The sequence below is a fragment of the Anguilla rostrata genome, chromosome 10 (genome assembly GCF_018555375.3).
Source record: "Anguilla rostrata isolate EN2019 chromosome 10, ASM1855537v3, whole genome shotgun sequence".
In the NCBI taxonomy this organism is placed as follows: Eukaryota; Metazoa; Chordata; class Actinopteri; order Anguilliformes; family Anguillidae; genus Anguilla; species Anguilla rostrata.
Genome location: NC_057942.1, coordinates 26,839,472 through 26,861,364, shown reverse-complemented (window position 1 = coordinate 26,861,364; position 21,893 = coordinate 26,839,472). Strand labels below are relative to the sequence as shown.

Sequence of the window (21,893 nt, the reverse complement as noted above, 5' to 3'; positions counted from 1 at the left end):
TCCAACACCCCTGGTGAAAATAATGTGTGTTCCTTAAAGGCATACTATGCATGATTTTTACCTTGAAAATATTATAAAATAACCATGCTATGGCATACATATGATGTGCTAACAATCTCTCTTTTTATGCACCAAATGTGTGCACCTTTAGGTGTATTTGTCATTCTAAAATGTGTTTGGGACATTTCTGGGTGTGACGCTCTTTGTGTGGGAAAGGGAGGATGTGGCTGCAGAAAAATAACGTTGTGAAGAAGTCCAGATACAGCAAAGCAAAAATACAAGCTGACAGGGCTCGTTCAAGAGCTAGACGTTAACCTTGGAATTGTTTTTCCTTGGTGGCATTAGCTGAAGTTTGCCATGGGGATTAAAATGATGCATAATTGGCTTGTTTTCTGTTGGACCTGTAAGTAACATTTCCGGCATTGTGAAGCTGGTGACAAGAACTTTCATGAGGGTCTGAAATTTTTCATTTTAAAGTGTCAATGATAAAACTACTATTATGTTTAACCTGATGGAATTAATTGAGCTGTAATGAAATCTGGCTTCTTACAGTCACTCACAGTTGCTCATTTCACTGCACTAATGTTACCTCTAACTATCCAGCTAGCAACGGTAGGTGGGGTAACTTACTTTTTGGGAGCGGGTGGGGTTGAAGACAGAGGAGGAGACTTCTTTGATTGTAAACACAGGCTAAGAAATCCTGCATAGTATGCCTTTAATATCTGCTACTACAATATAGTCAATCACCCTATGGGAATACACTATGCTATGGGAATGTTGGATTTATGTTACAGTAACATACGTTTATAATATGCCAGTACCTTTGCTTGGGTCACAGTGGGTGCTGCTGTTGTATTGAGAGCTTAGGGTGTGTCTGGCAGGCATCAGCCAACCTGCAGGGCTGTACATGTGGCCATGGCAGGAACGTCGGCCAGCCAGATTCCCAAAGAACACATTCCTACTGGAGCGCCGTACCACTGCCACCGCAAACACTGATGGAAACACTAGAAATGCACAACACAGTTTAGAGGTGCAAGGTGCAGAAAAGACACTACTACTCTGTATCATACATGCAGATACATACACTGGTCTGGTAATCTGTTAATCTGGTACAATATCACAAAAAACTCAAGGACTCAGCAGCACAACATGGCCACAAAGAGCCCAGTTTGCCATCATACAGTCAGGTCCAGAATTATTGGCACCCATGGTAAATATGACCAAATAATAAACACAGGTAATGAGCTATATTGAATAGGGCTGTAACAATATGGAATTTCCTATGACAGAGAGATTTCATTGTGATTAGCAAAATGTAATTATTATCCATAGATTTTCTATGCCTGCATTTTGTGTTCCTGCTTTTGGGTTTGTGTTTCTCTGTTTTATGATTCCATATGATCCTGACCACAAGAAGACATACAAATCGTGTTTTACAACTCTGAAAACATGAATGTTGTACTCTGCAACCAATACAGTGACTTGTAAATAAAGAACTGAAGGCAGAATGATTTTTTAAAAATTAGAATATTATGTGCAAAAACGCAGGCAAAAATGACAAATTGGCACGTACAAAGTTTTTGGCTTTGCGTTTGCATTTCACTGTTTTACAAATTATACAAGTTTATGTACGATTTTTTTCAAGGAAACCTAGTTCCTGCCAGCGCCTGTACAATGCCCACCCTGGTGATCCCAAAGCATAAGGCTATTCTTAGTCAACCTATCCCAAGGGACATACAGTGAGCAATCTGTTCATGTAATATGTTGTACCAAGGATGACCAGTTCTAATTGTTGGAGGAACAAAAGAGGTAGACAAAGTCATATGAGTCAATACAACTGATTGTGACCTTGTCATTTAATATGGAGCAAAAACATATCTGTGTATACTGCCTCCGATGCAATTACTCTCTATTACCTCCCACTACTAATTGTTGGCTAATTGAAAGCAGATCTCGTCCTTGTGTGATCACCAAGCTCCTGGTATACCCTTTCCAAAGCCATGCTGTCAGTTTCCCTTAGAATGTCCTGAACACATCAAATTGTATTGCTAATGTCCTCCTCATTGCCATTCACCTCCAGAAATAAAAACTGAGCTTGAAAAAGATGCTAATCGGTAAAAAGGATAACATAACATAAGGGAACAGGCCATTCAGCCAAACAATGCTTGCCAGTTTCCTGACAAAATTGTACCTAGTATTCTGGTTACCTACAGACTCAATAATGTCAAACACCGCACCAGGCCTGGTGGTCTTGAAAATCCCAAGAGTTTCTGCCTCTACTACGTATAATAATCTGCCATATAAGTCCCCCTCACGTCCTGACAAGTTTGTTTTATGTTTCCAAAGAGCACTACTGTCTGAGGCCGGGAGCCAGTAACACACACTCAACGTAAGGCCCTTTTCATATTCCTTCATGAGCTTAATCCAAATATCATCACCAGGCATGAGCTGGTCAATTTCTGTAATTGTCTGCACATTCACATTGGAATGGCAGGTATGCCATCCTGCCAAGTTACGGCTTGGTGGGGCGGCATGCCCTGTACCTATAATAAAACTCCAAACTTAGGGGATTTTGCATTTTTCCCTTCTTCATCTTCTTCATCACAAATGCTCCATGCCCACAAAGAATATGTCAATTATTAGCAACATCAGCTAATAAAAACCAGATGCAAACGCAAAATTAACCTATATAGAAGCACACACGTTTAAAAGAAACACATTTTCAGCCCCACAGTGATTTTGTTGGTAGCTGACTGGTAACACACTTGCCTATGACATACTTTGACAAGTCACAGGCATGGGTTTAAATCCTGCCTTGGACTCAGGTAAGTTTCTTATTACTTGTTTTACTAGCTTGCTTGCTAACTAGGAATTGCCTAAATATCATTTTAACTACTGTTTTTGCAACTGTATAATGTTTATGGGAAACTCTATTTCTGAAATCAATTCTCTATCATTTCAACACTCTTCAAACTTGAAACAGTCATCTACTTTCTTTAAACGAACAATCAAATGACAACATCAAACAACGTCCCAGTTTTTGCAAAGGCACGTCATATAGTTTGAATCCTTCTTGATAAAATACACCCACACTTTAGTTTCACTTTCGGCATTTTGACCAAGTTTAATGTTAACTAGTTTGCTCGCGAGTCGACAGAGTGAGTGTATAATGTTAGTACAGACAGCACTGAAAATAAGCACAAAAATCTGCATTGTGATTCGGTCCTCTAAGTACTGTTTCCAGCTGTATGGGAATCAGATAATGATGGCCGATTTCACAGTTCATGGCCTTTAAGTGTTTATAACTTTATTTCTTTATGCAATTTTGATATTCAAATTATATAACACTGTTCGATACATTTTTCAGAGAAAAGTTATGAAGTGGAAGCCATAGGCTATGGATTTCTTCACAGCAGTTTCATTGATTGTCTCTAAGTGAGAAATTGACCACATTTCTACTGTTGAATCCTTTTTAACTAGGCTACTGTAGCCATCCTGCTAACACCACGTTTCTATTGAACATTTCACATTTCACATTTCTTTCACATTGACTGGTGAATCTTTGCTCCATTTTCTGCCACTGAACTCTTCAAAGCGATTGTTGGCCTCTACATGGCTTCCCTCACAAGTCTCCTTCTTGTTTAGACACTGAGTTTTGAGAGATTCCTTTTTCTTGGCAGTGCCTTGGTGTTGTGATGCAGATGTGACGTCTTTTGTTATTGTTAATTTTCGCATGTGGGTCATTTTAGGAGAATGACCAGTTCACACTGGTATCAGACATGGGCCACAATAAAAGAATGAATTTGAACACCAAAAAAAAAAACAACAACAACAACAACAACAATAATAATAATAATAATAATAATAATAATAATAATAATAATCAGATCTAAGCAACAAATTGGGCACTAAGGCCTGCAGTGTGGACAGAGCCTGTGAGTCACACTGTTTGGAATGCTATTAAACACTCCAAGTAAACAACAGTTGATGCAATCTTTCTATTCATGAATCAAATTTGAAAAATGGAGAAATGGGATCTTTAGTATGTTGATGATATTCAATAGATTTAATAAATTTAATAAATAGAGAAAATAAATTTTCCTCACAATTCTCACCTCACAAGTATTGTAGTATTACCAGCACACAACAACATTAAGAATTAAGTTATTAAGAATAATCAAATCCATGCAAAATACCACTGTGTCAAGTGTGTGCACAAAACACACCTAAATAACTTATCTTTCCCTTGTTCTATCAATTAAGTTCAAGCCCTAAAGCAATAGTAATGAAAATACCTCAGCACAATGATCATTTCCTGCACATGCAATGTTTCAAATATACCGAAAACAAAGTTTATGGCTACACAATGTTTTACATTTTCAAAATAGGACCCCTCTATTTTCCTCTTCCTTTCTTACCATCACTTTCAAAATGGGCAACTCCTTCTGTTACTGCCTCTGTTGGTATACATTTTTCCCCTGAAAGAAAGACAGACAGCAATGTTTTCTTCACAGCTCCATCCAAATCATTAACCAAGTCTACTACTGAATCATACATCTGTAACAAATACTAAAATAACTTAATTTAGCCTAGGTCACAAATATGCTGTTTTTACTAGCTATTGTACTACGGCTTGGCCAAATACTCAGTTCTGATTGGCTGAAAGGTGTGCATTATTTCTACATATATATCCGGTCATTAAATAGAGCTGGAAAAATTTTAAATACCATTCCAAATTCATGTGTATCAATGGTCTGACTTGGTAAAAACAAACATGAGGAATGTGTCCAACAACTGCCAACGGAAACAGCTTGATTTCCATGAATGACAGTAGAGAGCAGCTAGTCTAGTTATAGCTTGACTACATTTATAGTTTATCCTTCATTTTGAATAAAATACAGTAGTCAGCTGGGTAGCTATCCATCATAACAAACATAACAAGCTGTAAGATCATTTTGACCTTCAAACCAAAGCGATAATGTTAGGTAACATAAGTGATGGCAAAATTAGCATAAAGCTAACTTGCCATCTAACCCGATTAAGAGAGGGACTAGCAAGACGTATTTGTGGCTAATTGATACAGGGTTTGGTATATTTGCTGGAATACTTAAGTAACATTGCAATAATGTGCATATTTTGAAAGGAGCCACACCACCATGCACCCTGATCCTGCCGAATGGCTGAAACTAAGCAAGCGTGGGCTTGTTCAGTACTTGGATGGGAGACCAGCTGGGAAAGGTAAGCTGCTGCTGGAAGTGGTGTTGGTGGGTCAGCAGGGAGCTGTCCCACCAACACCACTTTATACGGTCAAATAAACCCCAGTGCAGTGACAGGGACACTGGATCCATGGATAAAATGATTTTTGTGTCAAAAAATATCTAAATATGTGAATTCTACTTGTTTTATGTGATACATTTATTTTGTAAATTTATGTAAATAAACAGTGGAGTAGAACAGTAATTCTCCTATTCCCATGCCACAAAGTGCATCACGGCCCAGCTTCTATAATGCACTATTTTTTTTTATGTAAGCGCTTGTGTTGTTTGTTTTTAATTAAGATTTTTTTAAATTCTAATTTATTTTAACAACATTATTATGTAATGTCTTTCTATGTCTATGTAAAGCGCTTTGAGTTGCCTTGTGCATGAAAATGTGCTATACAAATAAACTTGACTTGACTTACACTTACAAAAAAAAACCAATATGTTAATTTATGTGATCCTTCTGTTATTGTGTGGTATAACTCTTTTCATCATACAAATATTCCATGTGTGCTTTTTCAGAAACAAGATCAAAAAGTAATTTTGATCTATAAAGGCACAACATATCTCACATTTGCACAAAGCTCCTGCTTATTTGATTGCATTTTATCATTTTGTCTATTTTATCAATTTGTTAATATGTATTCTATAGGCAGGCATATTAAAATGTATATTTATGTTGATTATTTCCCATTCCTCATACACATTTTAGGTTTCATCATTGGGTATTTATTGTAGTTGTGTCCCATTAAATTCTAAATTAAAAAAAAGTAAAAAAGACAAAATCCTTTGGAAGCAAGAAAAACACCATACAGTAACACTGTCCTAAATTAAAAAGGACCCTCCATCATAAGTTCAAATCCTTCAAAATAGCTTCCCAACCTGATCCTTCCTCTGCCCAGAAATCAGTCGTACCATAATATTCTGCAACCACAGGAACTAAGCCGCACTTTCCAGCAATGAAGGCATGTGTAGCATCCAGTGATACAGCATCTACTTCATCTCTCTGTGAACACATAGATCAAAGCTTACTACACATTTTAATAGGAACCGCTCAATCCACTATTGTATGCCTAAATGAAGCCATTTCACACATCACAGCACTGAACTGAATATTGAGTCCTCAACCTGTAACGAGTGGTAGTGATCTTGGTTCAACTTCTAGTATGAGTTAGAAAGCCTAGACATTACTCATAGAAATAGAAATATGACAACCCAAGCTAAATACAGATTACCTGATTTATTATATACTAAATACTATGGAGGTATGACCTTGTGTACACAGACATATCTGATGAATAAGACCATTATTGTCATCTCGAGGCAGTTGAATGTGTGTCAACATGTGGACTATGAAATAAGATGGGTTTTTTAAAAATATATATCTGGGACACTGATACAATGCTCTTTGGGCAGTGCCAAGGTTGGGTCACTGATAATTGAATTTCTTGAAAATGGCCTGGTCTGGGTCTCATATTATCCATTAGTTGAGCAATGGCCCGGCCTAGTTTTTGATGTTCTGAGACGCGAGCCAAATACCAAACCTAAGAAATTAAAGGTCTGTTTTTGAGTCCTGAACAGGACTGGTCCTTTATGCCTTATCTGCCTGCATTTTTTTCTTGTCTTGTGTTTTCCCTAAATACATTTTTCTCTCACAAGCTTACCAATTTTTGGGTCCTTTTCTGTATTAGATTTACATCATTCAAAAAAATCTGCCACCACACAGCTACAAGCTATATGTACAAGGTCATCATCATCGGCGATCACTCGGGGTCAAGTATGACTGTCCTCCTTCAGGGTCCTTGCGGGTCTTCAGGTGGGCGGAGAGGCCGATCCTGGAACCCCATATTTTGGTGCAGTGTGGGCAGGGGTGAGTGGTAGTAGTTGTGTGTGTAGTTGGGGCCTTTTTGGTGGAAGCTCTCTCCTTTCTGAGTCTGCGCTTGTTCTGTGCAGCACAGCGGAGGTCGTTGTCATAGAGTGCAGCTCCTTTACAGATTATATTTCTCCAGGTCTCCCTGTTGGTTGCTGTGTCCCCCCAGGTGTTAAGGTCTGTGGCACTTTTTGATGTTTGCTTTGATGTTATCCTTGTACCTTTTCTTCTGACCTCCTGGGGCACGCCGTCCTACAAAAAGCTGGGATTATAGGACTTGTTTTGGCAGGCGCGATTCAGGCATACGGATAACATGGCCAGTCAATCTGAGCTGGTGTTGGGCGATGGTGGCAGTGATGGTGGGGATGTTGGCCTCGGTTCAAGGTACAATGATACATGTACAACAATGTATTTTGAAAAAAAGCGAATTACTAATTACAACATAACAGTATATCTAAAAGCTGGCTTACCTTGATCATCTTGATGCAGTTACTCATGGAGGAGGCCCTCACACACACCAGTGGGTCAGACTTGATACTGAGGGCCCACTGCTCACACTTCCTCTGCTCCGCCTCACTGATACAGCACCAGCGAATGACACTGTCTTCTAAGGAGCTCCCTGCATTCATACGCATGCACATGCACATACACAGACGCATGCACATACACAGACGCATGCACAAACCCATTAATGCACGCACACACACACACACACACAAACACACACACATACACACACAATTAGCTCATTAAACTACAGACTGCCAGACAGTTTTCCCTGTTATCAAACTTGAAAACTTGAAAGTGGCAACATATAATAAAATATATTATATTATATTATATTATATTATATTATATTATATTATATTATATTATACTATACTATATTATATTATATTATATTATAGCTAAATAATATATTATATTATATGGCAGGGGAATACCAGGTTTTGGCCAATACATATTGATACTTGCTGATGTTCATGATTCCATTGACCCCATAGCATCAGGGATCCAATAATGTCTTTTTCAACATAAGCATCCTTCTTCCAATGCCACTGGAGTGCATGGCCAAAATTATCATGGTCTCATCTGACCATAACACCTGGCTCCAGTTCTTTCAATGTGAAAATTGATTGGAACCAGGTGTTATTTGACTGCAAATTGATCTTTCAGCAAAGGCAATGATCCCAACCATACTTCAAAATCAACCAATAAATGGTAAACGTCCAAACTAATCACAAAATGTTTTATAATGCTATATTAGCATCCAGTCTCGAACTTCATTGAAAATGTGTGGTTGGAATTGAAGAGAGCAAGCAAGCATAGACTGGTCTTGAACGATTCTGTAAGGAACAATGGTTAAAAAAAATCCCTCCCAATATGTTCACAATTTTCATAACTAGAGAAGATCCAGAAGCTTTATTCTAGTGAAACTAGGGTGCACAAAGTACTAAAACCAGGTATGTCAATAATTTATATTTTTCAAAATAAAAGTACCAGTTGTTAAAAGAGTTCTTGAGCAGTATTACTATAGACTTTTTTATACTGAAATAATATAATTTCTCCATATGTCTGAGCATAAAATATATTTCATTAGCTGTGTTACTTAGTTTATCAAGAGTATAAATAATGTGGATATAACTGAATATGGTTGCTATATTGTGTTTAGCGCTGTGGCGGCTGAGTCCAAGCAGAGCGTAAATAATCAGTACCTTCATGTCCAAGCCCTTTCAGAAGAGCCACATAGTCCAGCCCTAGGACCTGACTGATGTCACTGTCAGGGAGAATAGCCAACTTCTCTGTCTTATCTCGGAACAGCAGATCACTGGAGCCATAAGAGTGAGACTCAAAAAGTTGGAAACGCTGCCTATCACGCCCTCGGCGACCAAATGCCATCTGAGTCAGGCCAACATATAGAGACACAAAAAGAGACAGGCACAGAACTAAATATGTGGATAAGTATGAAGAGTGTCACTGGCAGTATTACCTTTTTTGGGGGAGGGAGATTACCTGTGCTACCTGCAGGAACTTTCGAGCTATCTTGCGGTAGTTGACACGTGTCACAACCGCTCCTCCAGGCCCTCGTCCCAGATTACATCTCTGGAACTCACTAAGATTGGCATGTGACCCATCTGTGCAGAGAAGCCTGTAGTCCTCCCTCTCCCACTCTGAGAAGAAGATCCAGAGGGATGTTGAGGTGAGGAGAGGCATGACAATTTTTCTTAGGGGGTAAGGGAACCAATAAGAGTGTGCATCATCATTCATTTAAGCAGTGCCTAGGAGTGTACTCAGAAAATTGTTTACCTTTTCTGAAATGTACATAGTGTGAACTTTCTTGTAAGGATAATTTTACTTTTACCTATATTTACACATACTCAATGCCTCTAATCCTCTGTGCCTATTCTGATTGGCCACTTCAGGCATTCAGTGGTCAGATATATCTGTATAATGACCGCTGCCATGGATTTAACCAAGAACTGTTAATATCACTCAGCAGAAAGAAGTGCCACAGCTGTCAATTTGACTGTTGTTGTTTAACCCTCCTGTTATGTTGCGGGTCAAATTGACCCTTTTTAAAGTTTGAAAATCTAGGAAAAATACTTAAAATTATTTTTTCAGTATGAAACTTCTTCTACTGGCCTTAATTAGTGTAATCAACATTCTAAATGAAAATGGTTCATTTCATGTATTTGCAAACCCCCCCTGTATGTTTATATCACCCGGGAACATTTTTCTGTACCTAAAAAATGAACAGAACAGGAGGGTTAAGAAAATCAATAAATCTGCTGTCATACACACTTGTGTTGCCTAGTAAATCTAATCATTATTATTGTATGACCTATGGTAGCTATACAGTATATTTAAGTCAGATTTACAATGACCAAGCAAAAACTGGCCTGTGTTAGCGATGTTACAAGAGGTATGAGGTTAAATCAGATGCCAGGGAAAAATGTAGATGACACTGACAATGTCAAGAGAGTGACAGTGAGCCAGAAATACAAAAGCAGAGCAACAAAACAAAAAAATAGTTGTCTTTCAGGTATCAATAAAGCGGTATTAGTACAGCTGTTCCAGTTAGTGTTTTGCCATCAGGAGAGAGTCCATTATTAGATTTTATACAAATATGTATTACGGAGAGTCCATTAACTTACTAGCGTTACATTGCCTTGTATCTTACTCCAGTACCCCATTAGCCAATACTCTCAAATAGGCAAGCATGCTGTGAGACCACTGTGACCGAAAACCCAACTGAATCTTAATTATAACTGGGTAACGTGAGTAGCGATGAACTTCGACTAACATAAAGCTAACGTTAGTTTGCATTTTCACCGAATTGAGAGGGACAAGAAAAACACTGTCTGCACTGAGTGACCGAACCATTTTAAAAAGCAAGACAGAGGTAGATAAATTTGACTGAGTAATGGCTATTTTCTAAAATAATGTAATGACAAAAATAACCAAAATTAGTGCTAATTGTATAACAATTTTTTTTTGAATAATTGTTTCCAGGGAATCATTAATTAACAACCAAAGGTTTTCGGTTAACAATGGTCCAACCAGAACTATCAACCAGAGTTTTTCTTGACAACACTACAATGATATTGGGAAAGGGCCACGGAAGAATATTTCAATTTCAGCTGATTCAGTAGAAAAAAATCAATAAAGATAAAAGAAACTAATATTTAATCATTGTTGGTAACCATTGTATAAGGCAATTAGCAGTGTAATAAGCAAGATAGTCCGCTCCAAAGTGGTGAGCTATCAAGAAATAATGATCTTTGCGGTTCTTTGCCTCCATGGCAGGCATTATTTCCCAATAGCAGACCGCCTCATTGAGGATTATCCTTATACTTAAATTGCAAATATCCTCACCTTCAATACTGTCAAGGGCAATATGGTCCACAAATGCAACTTCCCCTTTGCCAGTCTTGAGGCACCTATAAGGAGAAGAAGTGTGTGAGTGAGAGTGAGAGTGTGTGTGAGAGAGAGAGAGATTACTCATGGAACAAATTGTTTCCCCAAAGGTATACTTCATTCCCAAAATGTGAATATCTGTTCTACTTACTAGTTTGGGCTATTTCAGCCACTCCCACTCCCAACAGGTGCATGACATCAAGCAAAGAGCCATGCAATCTCCTCTGTCAAACATTGGAAGTAGAATGGTTTGTACTGAAGAGCTCAGTGATTTTCAATGTGGCACTGTCATAGGATGCCACCTTTCCAACAAGTCCGTTCATCAAATTTCTGCTCTGCTAGAGCTACCCTATTGAACTGTAAAGCTGGCAGTATACTCAGTAAGAAGAAAGAACTTCAGGATTGAGAACAACCGGTGAACATGTTGTTATACTTGGTGAGAACACCGCACCATTTAAAGTCACTCCACGCCGCTGGGGCGTGAATAATTACGAATAATTAAGAGGCAGCTATTAACCGGGGCTGGAATCTCGCCCAGACTTCCGTCTCGCTGCTACGCCATGGATGTATAAAGAGAAGGGCTACGCGAGATCACAATACAAAACAAAAAGTTTAAAGTGTTTAAAGTGGCTTTAGTTTATCTAGCTATGCAAAAGAAGAAAAAGGGCGAAGGAGATGGTTCGCCCTCTAAATCAGAGTAGGACGGAGAATGCAGAGTTTTGTCTGTACATTTGGCAAATGCGGAGTTTAGACAAGGGGGTCCACTTCTCGTCTACTTCTCTTATTTCCGAATGTGTGCTAGGCGTTTTGATGACTTGCTGAAATGAGTAGCCCCATTCATCAAACATGTGGGAACTCACATCTGTACTGAGAGATGGTAAATGGTAAATGGACTGCATTTATATAGCGCTTTTATCCAAAGCGCTTTACAATTGATGCATCTCATTGGCCAGAGCAGTTAGGGGTTAGGTGCCTTGCTCAAGGACACTTCGACACGCCCAGGGCGGGGTTTGAACCAGCAACCCTACGACTGCCAGACAATCGGTCTTACCTCCTGAGCTATGTCGCCCCCGAAGAGAGACTGGCGTTGACTCTCCATACATTAGCATGTGAAGTCTGCCCTCTGAACTCTCAACCGTGACGTAACCAACCTTATGATACTTGGACCAATAACTGAGAGGGGGAGGTCGGAGAACAAGAAAGAAGTTCTCCAAAAGTTCTCCCTGGAGGCCGTTGCACACTGCACCGTACGAACACACAACACCGCATCTTTTTGTTCTTCAGTTGTTCTCATTGCTTTGTTTTGCTCAAAAAGTTCTACTTCTTACTTTAGCGCTGTTATTGTCAAATGGAAAGATACAAAAAGGACGAACAATAGCTCAGCCGTGAAGTGGTGGCCGCACAAGCTCACGGAGCGGGGCCGCCGAGTGCTGAAGCGTGTAGCAATCATCTGTCATCAGTTGCAGCACTTAGTTCCAAATTACCTCTGGAAACAACATCAGCACAAGAACTGTCCACCAAGAACTTCATGAAATGGGTTTTCATGGCCGAGCAGCCGTACATATGCAGTGAAAACACGTTCTCTGGAGTGATGAATCATGCCTCACTATCTGGCAGTTTCACAAACGAATCTGGGTTTGGTGGAATGCACAGTTCCAACTGTACTGGCCCAAATAGTGCCAGCTGTAAAGTTTGGTAGAGGAGGAATAATGGTCTGGGGCTGTTTTTCATGGTTTGGGCTAGGCTCCTTGGTTCCAGTGAAGGGAAATCTTAATGCTACAGCATACAATGGCATTCTAGAGAATTGTGCACTAACAACATTTTGGAAACAGTTTGGGGAAGGCCCTTTTCTGTTTCAGCATGACAATGCCCTCGTGCACAAAGCAAGGCTCATAAAAAAATGGTTTGCAGAGTTTGGTGGGGAAGAACTTGAATGGCCTGCACAGAGACCTGACCTCTACCCCATCAAACACCTTTGGGATGATTGAAATGCCAAACGTGAGACAGACTTTATGTCCAACATCAGTGCCCAACCTCACTAATGTTCTTATGGCTAAATAGAAGCGAATCCCAACAGCCATGTTCCAAAATCTACTAGAACGCCTTCCCAGAAGAGTGGAGGCTGTTACAGCAGCAAAGGGGTGTCCAACTCCATATTTTTGCCCATGGTTCTGGAAAGAGATGTTCAACAAGTACTTATGGGTGTGATGTTCAACTTTTGGAAATGTAGTCTATGTATTTACCAATTATGAACATACATAATTTCCCTTTCTTCATTTTATAACAACTGGTTAATCCAACGTGAATGACAGTGTACTTTGATTAGTAAACTTTCACGAGTTATGGTATCCACAAAAATCAGTATTAAAAGGTGAGACACACCAAAACAAAAGCTTTTCTCTTCTTTAAAATTTTCTCTTTATTCTTTATTTAGTATAAACAGAGAAGTACAAAAAAACACCCGACATTTCTCCTGAAACCTTTTTCAGGAGTGTTCTAGTCAGAATCACATACCTGTAATTATACAACAGCTTATACAGAGCGACTTACACAACTTTTTATATAGCATTTACATTGCATCCATTTATACAGCTGGATATATACTGAAGCAATGCAGGTTAACCTCTTAGCGCAAAGCCCCTAGTGGTCGGAACGCTGGCGTGCCGAGATTACTAAACTCAGACATTCGGTGCTACTGCAACCAAAGTATGAGTTAAAAATAGAGGCGAATATGGAGTTTCGCAGTGCCACCATTGTCGCTCCGGTCGTTCATTTAACACGCACCCCCTCCCTGCAGTCTCATCTAGAAAACACCCCCCACCCTTGACATAATGGACAATATTGTCTATCTTGGCATTCATAAAAAACCTTTCACCACTAAAAAATCGTATTCCGTCATAGCAACAAGATAAATCCGACAATAGCCCTAAGATATGCCTACACAGCAGTGAAAACGCTGCTCACTGAATAACAAAATAAACGAGAAAAAGTGTTTAAAAATGATACCATGTCATTCTACAGTCAATATCTGGGACTAAATATTGAATAAATATACAACCTTACCATTGGTTTTACGCATAGAGATGTCCCTTTTGAGACTGAGTGGTCATATATTGCCTTGGACAATCCGTTTGGGAAATATACGGGCATGTGTGATGCCTGGGTACCTTCCAAAATAGCTGTGCATAATACCTGTTGTTTACGGCGTCTTCGCCCTTTTTAGTAGAGTCTGGCTTGATTGACAATTCATTTATTCAGTAGGTGAGAGTATAAGCTTTCTAACGATGTATAACATGTCTAATTTTGCTTTTGGAATAGCGTTTTATAGGTCAGCGTAACCGGAAATTTTCTTATCGTCGCATTCAATTACGCATACACGTGGTAGAAGTAAAACAAAGATGCTGCTAACGAAACCTTGTCAACAATTTTTCGAAATTTCTTGGAAAATACTATTATTATTGAGGACTTCTGAACATAGCTAAGCCATATGTTTGCTGATAGACGTAGCTGACATCGTTTTCTGGTGTAAGACAGGAGCGGATAGAACTATATAATTGATTTCCTGTCTCTGTCTCCATCTACTGAAAACAGATAAGATTTCATCATTGCTATGTAAGTATACTGCTCAAAATACTTCGGTTATATACGTTATTTTTGAAATTGAGTGTCATAGGTTTACATAGGTTAGTGGTATTATATAATGCGGATATTTCACACTGTAATGTAAGCGTTAGTTAGTAGTGTAATAGTTTTTGTGAAGCATGCAACTGTGATGATGTGAGAGTTGGAGCATTGCCAAAACGTGGTGGACGGTTGAGAATTGTTTTCATGTCATCGTCCCATCCCCATACAAGAAAACATACGAGAGTACAAAGTATAGAAATACATACAAGAGTTAATTACACATTTAGGTACTGTACCGCATTGTGTGACAATATTTTTGCATTATTTTTTAACCTGATAGCAATGTTCCATCTTAAAAATCCATAAGGGGCTCATTTATATGATTTATAATGGACAAAAAAATGTATTTAATTTTTGAGAGATTTTGGATATGTTTCTGGACCTCTAGGTATTTTAGACCACTGTACTGACTGAAAGCTTGTAATTCCGACTTGAAAATGATGCAACAGTGATTTTCTTGAGTCAAAACAGTTTATTTGTAGTGAAATACGTGAATATGTTGTGATTCACAGCAATGCATAATTTAGACATTTTGGATAGATTTGGAGACGCTGGTTACACTGCTTAGTTTTTGCTTCATACATCTATAGTAGTTCTACATATCCACCCTTAGATTTTCTGAACTTGAGGTCAAGAAGTTCTTGATCCAGCACATGTATATGTTAACCTGTTGTATATATGCAATCTCTCAGTATTTCATTGCAAACTAAAAAAGTGCAAATTCATTTTTGATTTTTTGTCTAGACAATTGCATTTGTGGCTCTTTATTTCTCCCAAAATTATGAATATTAACTAATCTGCGTTAGTATTGTAAATTGTACAAATGTCTTGCTTCAGCCATTTTTCAAGTCTCTTTGATGTTCACATCTGGAGTTATAAATCTTTAAATGGGGTACCCCCTAGATGGGCAAGGATTGGCAAGATTTGGCATGTGCGCTAAGGGGTTAAGTACTTTGCTCAGGGGTACAACGGCAGTGTTTTACCTGGGACAAATAGACAAATCAAGTTTCAAACATAGGCAAAAAAAATGTGTGTTTAAAATAAAAATAAATAGTTTCCTTTGAATTGCATAGTATGAACTGCATGAACCCCAACACCACCCCTACCTGGGGGACACTTAATTCAGTAATAAAATGAAAAAATGCCTTTGTAATTCAAAAAAATTGTTCCCCTTTTTCATTACGAAATATTGTATGCTATGAAATAAAACATTACAGGTTAACATGTTTTGTTGATTTTTGTTTGTTAATACTTTTTATCTGCTCTTTGTTGAAGGTCCACTTTACCTGTATGTTTGATTTGCATAAGTTTGGATACATTAAAAAATAAATAAATAAATAAAGCAAAAAGCTTCCCTGGGTGAAATGCATCTTACTATTATGCTCCTGCACATGAGCTGTGAGCAGTGTAGAGCAATGGGGAGACACAATATCCCCTGCTATACTGAAAAGGTGAAAAGTCATATGCGTGTATATAGTATGAATCATTTAGTTATTATTCGCATGCCAGATCACAGGGAGTGATAATTAAGATGCCAAAAAAAGAAAGAAAACTATTTTCAAACTACAGTATACAAACTCTTGTGACAAGGGGTCACATACAATAGCCTAGCTGCGGCTTGTATTCCATACTCCAGCACTTAAGTTTGTATACCCTAGCTTAAAAATACATTTTTATTAATATAGTAGGCTTGTTCTGTTTCTCTTTTTGAGTTATTATTAGTATGTATTATTAGTATTAGTAGCAATAATGAATGCAAGAAGAGAATGGTGTTTCTCGTACATGTTCCGTTGGTTGAAATAGCATCACATGCAAATTATTATGGACAATTTTTTCCTGTGTCTTGCAATTGGCTGCTAAATATCTATTTAGCAGCCAATTGGATGGATTAGATCAGTGGTGTCAAACTCGTTGCCATGGAGGGCCGTGTGTATGCAGGTTTTCATTCCAGCCTCAGATCTTGATTATATAATTAGTTAAATTATTTGCTGAATTAGGGATGCAGGTTTGTGCACAATGGTGACCCGACGTCTATGGTGACCCGCATTGTCTAAATAAAAATTTTCTTATATTCTGTGCTTCAATGCAGTTAAACGCATATGGCTGAATGAGTAATTGGACTCAATTAAGGCAGCATTAATTGGTTGGAATGAAAACCTGCATACACACGGCCCTCCATGGCAACGAGTTTGACACCACTGGATTAGATGAAAATGGAAAATCGTGAGAAGAGGAGGAAACACAAAATAACTTAATTCTTGGTTTGTGTTGCTTGAGGGTACAGAAGATCATTTAAAAAGTGAGCGACTGTGATCATTCTTTCTGAGGGAAACCTTAAAAAGTAACAAACCTTTGGTGCTATACAAGCATGAGGTATGCCCCCAATCGTGTGACCCAGTGACACACCTGGCATCCTAAAATGTATTCATGTCTGCATGTGTTCCTGAATTGAATGTCTGTGGATTTGTGCAAACATGCATTAGCATGTCAACTGACCTCAGTGCTCCCTGGCTGTTGTAGAAGGGCTCGTTGTGGGAGGTCTCACAGTGAAAGTTACGCTGACGAATGTAGGACTTCTGGCCCTGGCACAGAGTGCACAGGCTGGGAGCTATGGCTGCAGCCCCTGGGATACAGCTGGCACTGAAAAAGGCACTGACCGCTGCCAAGGAGGCACAGAGAAGACAGTCAATGCACCCATCACCTCTGTCTGTCGAATGGTTAGACATAACAAAAGGTTAAGGTTCCTATTTGCTACTTTAAAGGCTGCACATGCAACACTGCAACCTTAAATACCTAATGTAAGTATCTGAAATATGCATTTTTCTCATTACAGTAATTATTCCTTAAAGATTGTTACCTATATACTGCATGTATTTTGGTTGCGATAAAGCTAAAGTAGCTCAAATTAAACATAAGACATTTTACAATCACTCTTGGCCATGTTGGCTATGCGGTATCAACCTGACTGACTTTGTGGAATTTAACCACTTTAAAATGAACCATGTCCCATGTCCCCCTTAGCTCTCTCCTGCTCAACCTGCTCCCTTTTTTCTTTCCCCGCTGATTCCCCCTCTGCTCCATCATGCACTTACCCTGGGTGAGAGGCTGCTCTTCTGCCCAGGACAGGTAGTTGCGGGAGAGCAGAAACCCAAGAGGCAGACTCCAACCCGCAGTCCACCGGACCCCAGTGTGACAGCTGCGATGGCCTTGTAGTGAGCGCACATCTAAACTGCCGTTCTTCACCACAGCCACCGCAAGCACACAGCCACCTTTAGTTGAAACAGGTGCAGGGGAAGGGAGTGAACAGACTATGGCGATGTTCTCCACACCTAGAACAATCAACTACAGTCATAAATCCAGCAAAATGCACACCTGAAGTTTAAATCATATTGAATTATTATTGTAAACAAAATCAATGTTGGAAAATGAGGTAACACCCTCCCCCACCCACATAATCCATCTAACAACAACCCTGTTGGGCAGCTGTCCACTTCTCCACAAACTTCACCAGGAATATTTCCATTTGAAAAACTTAACCCCTAACCTGTAGGAGCCCTACCTGCAGTCGCAATATCAGCAGTTCTGTGTAAGGGGCTGGGTTGTGAGACTTGGCTTTTTCTGCCAAACTAAATTGCCATGAGGGCATGAAGATACAACTGGCATGTCAGGTTTTCTTTTGTTTTTCTTTTTTTTGCCTTTCCCCCAAAATCATGTCATCTCAATAATAACATGCATTTTAAATTCAATTCATATGAAATTGTGTTTGCATTCTTTAGTGACTGAACTAATCCTGCTGGCAGTTTTGTCTTGTTTTTTTACTTTTTTCAGAAAGAGTTTTTGAAGGATTTAGAGATCTTGCCTTTTATTGCAGCCATGAAACATCATGGATTTGGCATCTTTGGATTACATCACATTGGCTTGGGACTTATGATGACTGATGAAATATGACTAATGGCCCTGGGAACATGGCCGGCCCCATGGGGGGGTGTGAGGGGGCAACGCCCCTTAAGTCAAGATGAATGTGAAAAAGCATTTTAATTAAATTTTAAAAAACATTTTTAAAAATAAATTTTAAAAAATCACAACACCCAAGTGCGTTGGCTTTTTAGTGATAATATTACAATAGCAATATTTTAGTCAAGGGCAGTCTGTTACGCAAAGCCACTTTTTTGATTGGTTGTTGCTGAGGAGGTTCCACTCATCAAATAGAAGACTGCAGCTCTATTGAGTAAAGGTAGGGTGAAATATTTTCCCACGCTTTTGAGGGCTAAATAATTGGCCGTAGTTAGTTGGTTATTTCATTATTTGTATTGTTATTGTTTGTGTCACCGGTATAGGCTGTTCTAACCTAGCGTATTATTATGCATCTGTTAATCAATGGGTCGCAATGAGCGTTATATTAGTAGGCTAAAGCAGGCACAATAAATTACTTTGTGGCGGTGTCATTGTAACTTGTCTCACGGTAAAACTGCTGAATTGGTGTATCTAAGACGTATCATTTATATTTGTGGTGGGGGCTACTCCAGCCATTAAAAGACATAGCCTATCGAAGAGCCGGGTGTTTGAAGATGTATTATGCTTTTTATTTTATGTAGCCTAGTAATATATTTTCATATTAAGATTATTTAATACTCTGCCATCTCTAAGTAGCTCACAAATAGTTTTAGTTGGTTGTAGTAGCAACATAGGTCTGCATATGTTTTTCTAGCTGGGAACACTTTGCGTTACGTCATCGCTCCCTCTTCAGTACTCGGCTGGCGCCGGGCCTGCCTGGGAACCATGACTGGGAACTAATGTGACATAAGTGTAGAATGAGAGAGCACTTGTCTCTTTATGTTTATCTTCAGACCTGCCCTTACAGTTACACCCAATCCAAACTACAGAAGATACAAAAAATAACTGCTAAATGAAATAAATTATAGCAAGGAAAAGCTTAAGTTAAGTAATTTCATTAACTTTGATGTAAAGTATTTTAGAAATTAAAGTGCATTTCATAGAAACAAAAAAATAGTTGTAGAGGCTGTAACTTGCAAGTAAGAACAATAATATTCTAGGAACCAGCTGTTTTTTGGAGAATATATAGTATGTACCAGTCAGGGCTGCTTTGTGTTGATTTGTGAATAAATATTATATAATTGGCTTGGAATGTTTAAAGCTAAAATTATGTAATATGTCTGTCAAAGGAAGCCAAACCACCATGTTACACTGCTAAAATACAAGCTAATGCCCACAACACAGTTTGTTCTGACATATTTTTTTTTTTTTAAATCTTGATTCTTTCAAGATTATAATAATTGCAAGGAAAACACAAATGGTCATTTTCGGCTTCGGAATGAGCCTTGTTGTTACAATTTAGACTATTCACAAATCAACCATTGCCATTTTTGGTTAAGTAATCTATATAAGACCTGATATCTACATCTAATTCACAGTGCATATGCACACTGAGTGGGCCTGAGGATGGTATTTCCTTTCCTGACCTTGTGTACCTTACCATCACTGTAGATCTCCTTTGCAACAGCAGTGAGGCCAAACTGCTTGACGGCAGTGTACACTTCCCCTGCATTCAGCGTTATTGCATCAGCACGGTTTGCCTGAGGAAAAAAATAAAAATGCACCTTTACTAGTCTGTGGATACTATTTTTTAATGCCCCATATAATTTTTCTCCCAATTTGGAATAGCCCAATGTTCATCAGCCCCCTGGCCCCCATCCTTACATGAAGCCTGTGGACAATGACATTTCTTCTTTTAGAAATCCAGTGGTCTCTTTATTTCTACCTTGTTACATTGTGGTTCACCAAATAATGACTCCAGGTGTTCTCTGTTTTATATTAACCTGGCTAATATATCAAGACAACATGGGAATTTCTAAAATCATATGAACATATATCCACAAACCATTCAATGACATAAAGCAAATTAAAAATATACAGGCATCCAAGTATAGTTTTTTGCATTTCTGACAGTTGAGAAATAATGTCGATTAAATACTTTTTTATTTTAAGTGAATATATACTTAAGATCATTTATTGTCACCAAATGTGTAGGTTTTTCATTCCTTTTATTACACCATATTTTGTTTTTGTATTTGGCAGGTATTCCTACACAATGGCTCATTTTAAAAACAGCTTTAATCCCCTATTCTTTATTTAATCTCTCCCTAATAGAATGTACAATACTATCCCCACCCCTCTATGCAACATCTTCCATCAATTTATAAGAGTTCAAACTAGCAGATGCCTCCTCTGAAACAAATACAGCCACATCATTGCGGGGCCACAGGGACATCACTGCTGGGAAAATATGTGTTTTAGCGGTTGATCCCCTAAAGCTGAATTTTAATAATTAGTGGCTTTGATCCAATGATAACCCACTTATTCCCATTCCTCTCCTCCTGTGCAGTGTTGCTATGGGATGTGAGCTGACCCGAATCTTGTTAATGCAGTCTGCCGTACTGTAGGCCTGGATGCACGAGAGTCTTGCAAAGGCTGATACTGCAGCAGGAGGCAGCACGGTCACCAGGGCCTTGGCCAGCTCTGCGCACTTCCTCTGCTCCGGCTCAGACACCGTGCACCACCGAGTCTTCTTACCTGAACATAGCATCGTGTTACACCATCAGAGCAGCGCACAAGTAAAGCATATTCAGTATTTTACCAGTACACATGTGAGCATTAGTACAACACCTTCAGTATCTTACCTGTACAGTGCAGTGCATTAGTACAGCGCCTTCCACACTCTTACTTGTACCTTGCAGTGCATTAGACTACCGTGCACTTCTTGCACAACAGCAATGTGGCTGTACACCATCTTCCAATCTTACACATAGCAGTGCATTAGTACGTCATCTTTCCCACTATAACCTGGAAATAGTTGCGCATTAGTACACCACCTTGCACTCCTTTCTGGGAAATGCAGTTTATTCATCAAATAATCTGCAGATTATGTATGTTGAGTTTCTTTGCTTGCATCCCTATGAGCCTGTCCTCTCTTTAAATCCCCCATAGCTACTTCATGACCTGTCTTATGCCTCCCCAATAAATCCTGAACCAACCCTCTCCACAGTTGAATGGTTACGCCCCTGAGCCACCCCTCTCAGTGGTGAATGGTCAGGCCTGCATTTAGTTACAAAACTCTTGCAGAGCACAGTGTTCTGAACAAC

At 39.0% G+C, this 21,893-nt stretch overlaps 1 protein-coding gene across 5 annotated transcripts in view; it reads right to left on the bottom strand.

Annotated features, from left to right (window-relative positions):
- sxph (saxiphilin) overlaps positions 1–21,893 on the bottom strand; it is a 66,626-nt gene that overhangs the window by 30,471 nt on the left and 14,262 nt on the right. For all 5 annotated transcript variants that reach the window (XM_064296285.1, XM_064296284.1, XM_064296281.1 and 2 more), the window contains 11 exons: positions 21,161–21,324; positions 20,228–20,327; positions 17,826–18,002; positions 17,230–17,392; positions 11,008–11,072; positions 9,145–9,302; positions 8,847–9,030; positions 7,602–7,750; positions 6,177–6,267; positions 4,419–4,478; positions 822–1,004 (listed from right to left, as the gene is read on the bottom strand). In XM_064296285.1, the coding sequence (XP_064152355.1) occupies positions 822–1,004; positions 4,419–4,478; positions 6,177–6,267; positions 7,602–7,750; positions 8,847–9,030; positions 9,145–9,302; positions 11,008–11,072; positions 17,230–17,392; positions 17,826–18,002; positions 20,228–20,327; positions 21,161–21,324 (1,494 nt within the window). The remainder of the gene's footprint in view (positions 1–821; positions 1,005–4,418; positions 4,479–6,176; positions 6,268–7,601; positions 7,751–8,846; positions 9,031–9,144; positions 9,303–11,007; positions 11,073–17,229; positions 17,393–17,825; positions 18,003–20,227; positions 20,328–21,160; positions 21,325–21,893) is intronic.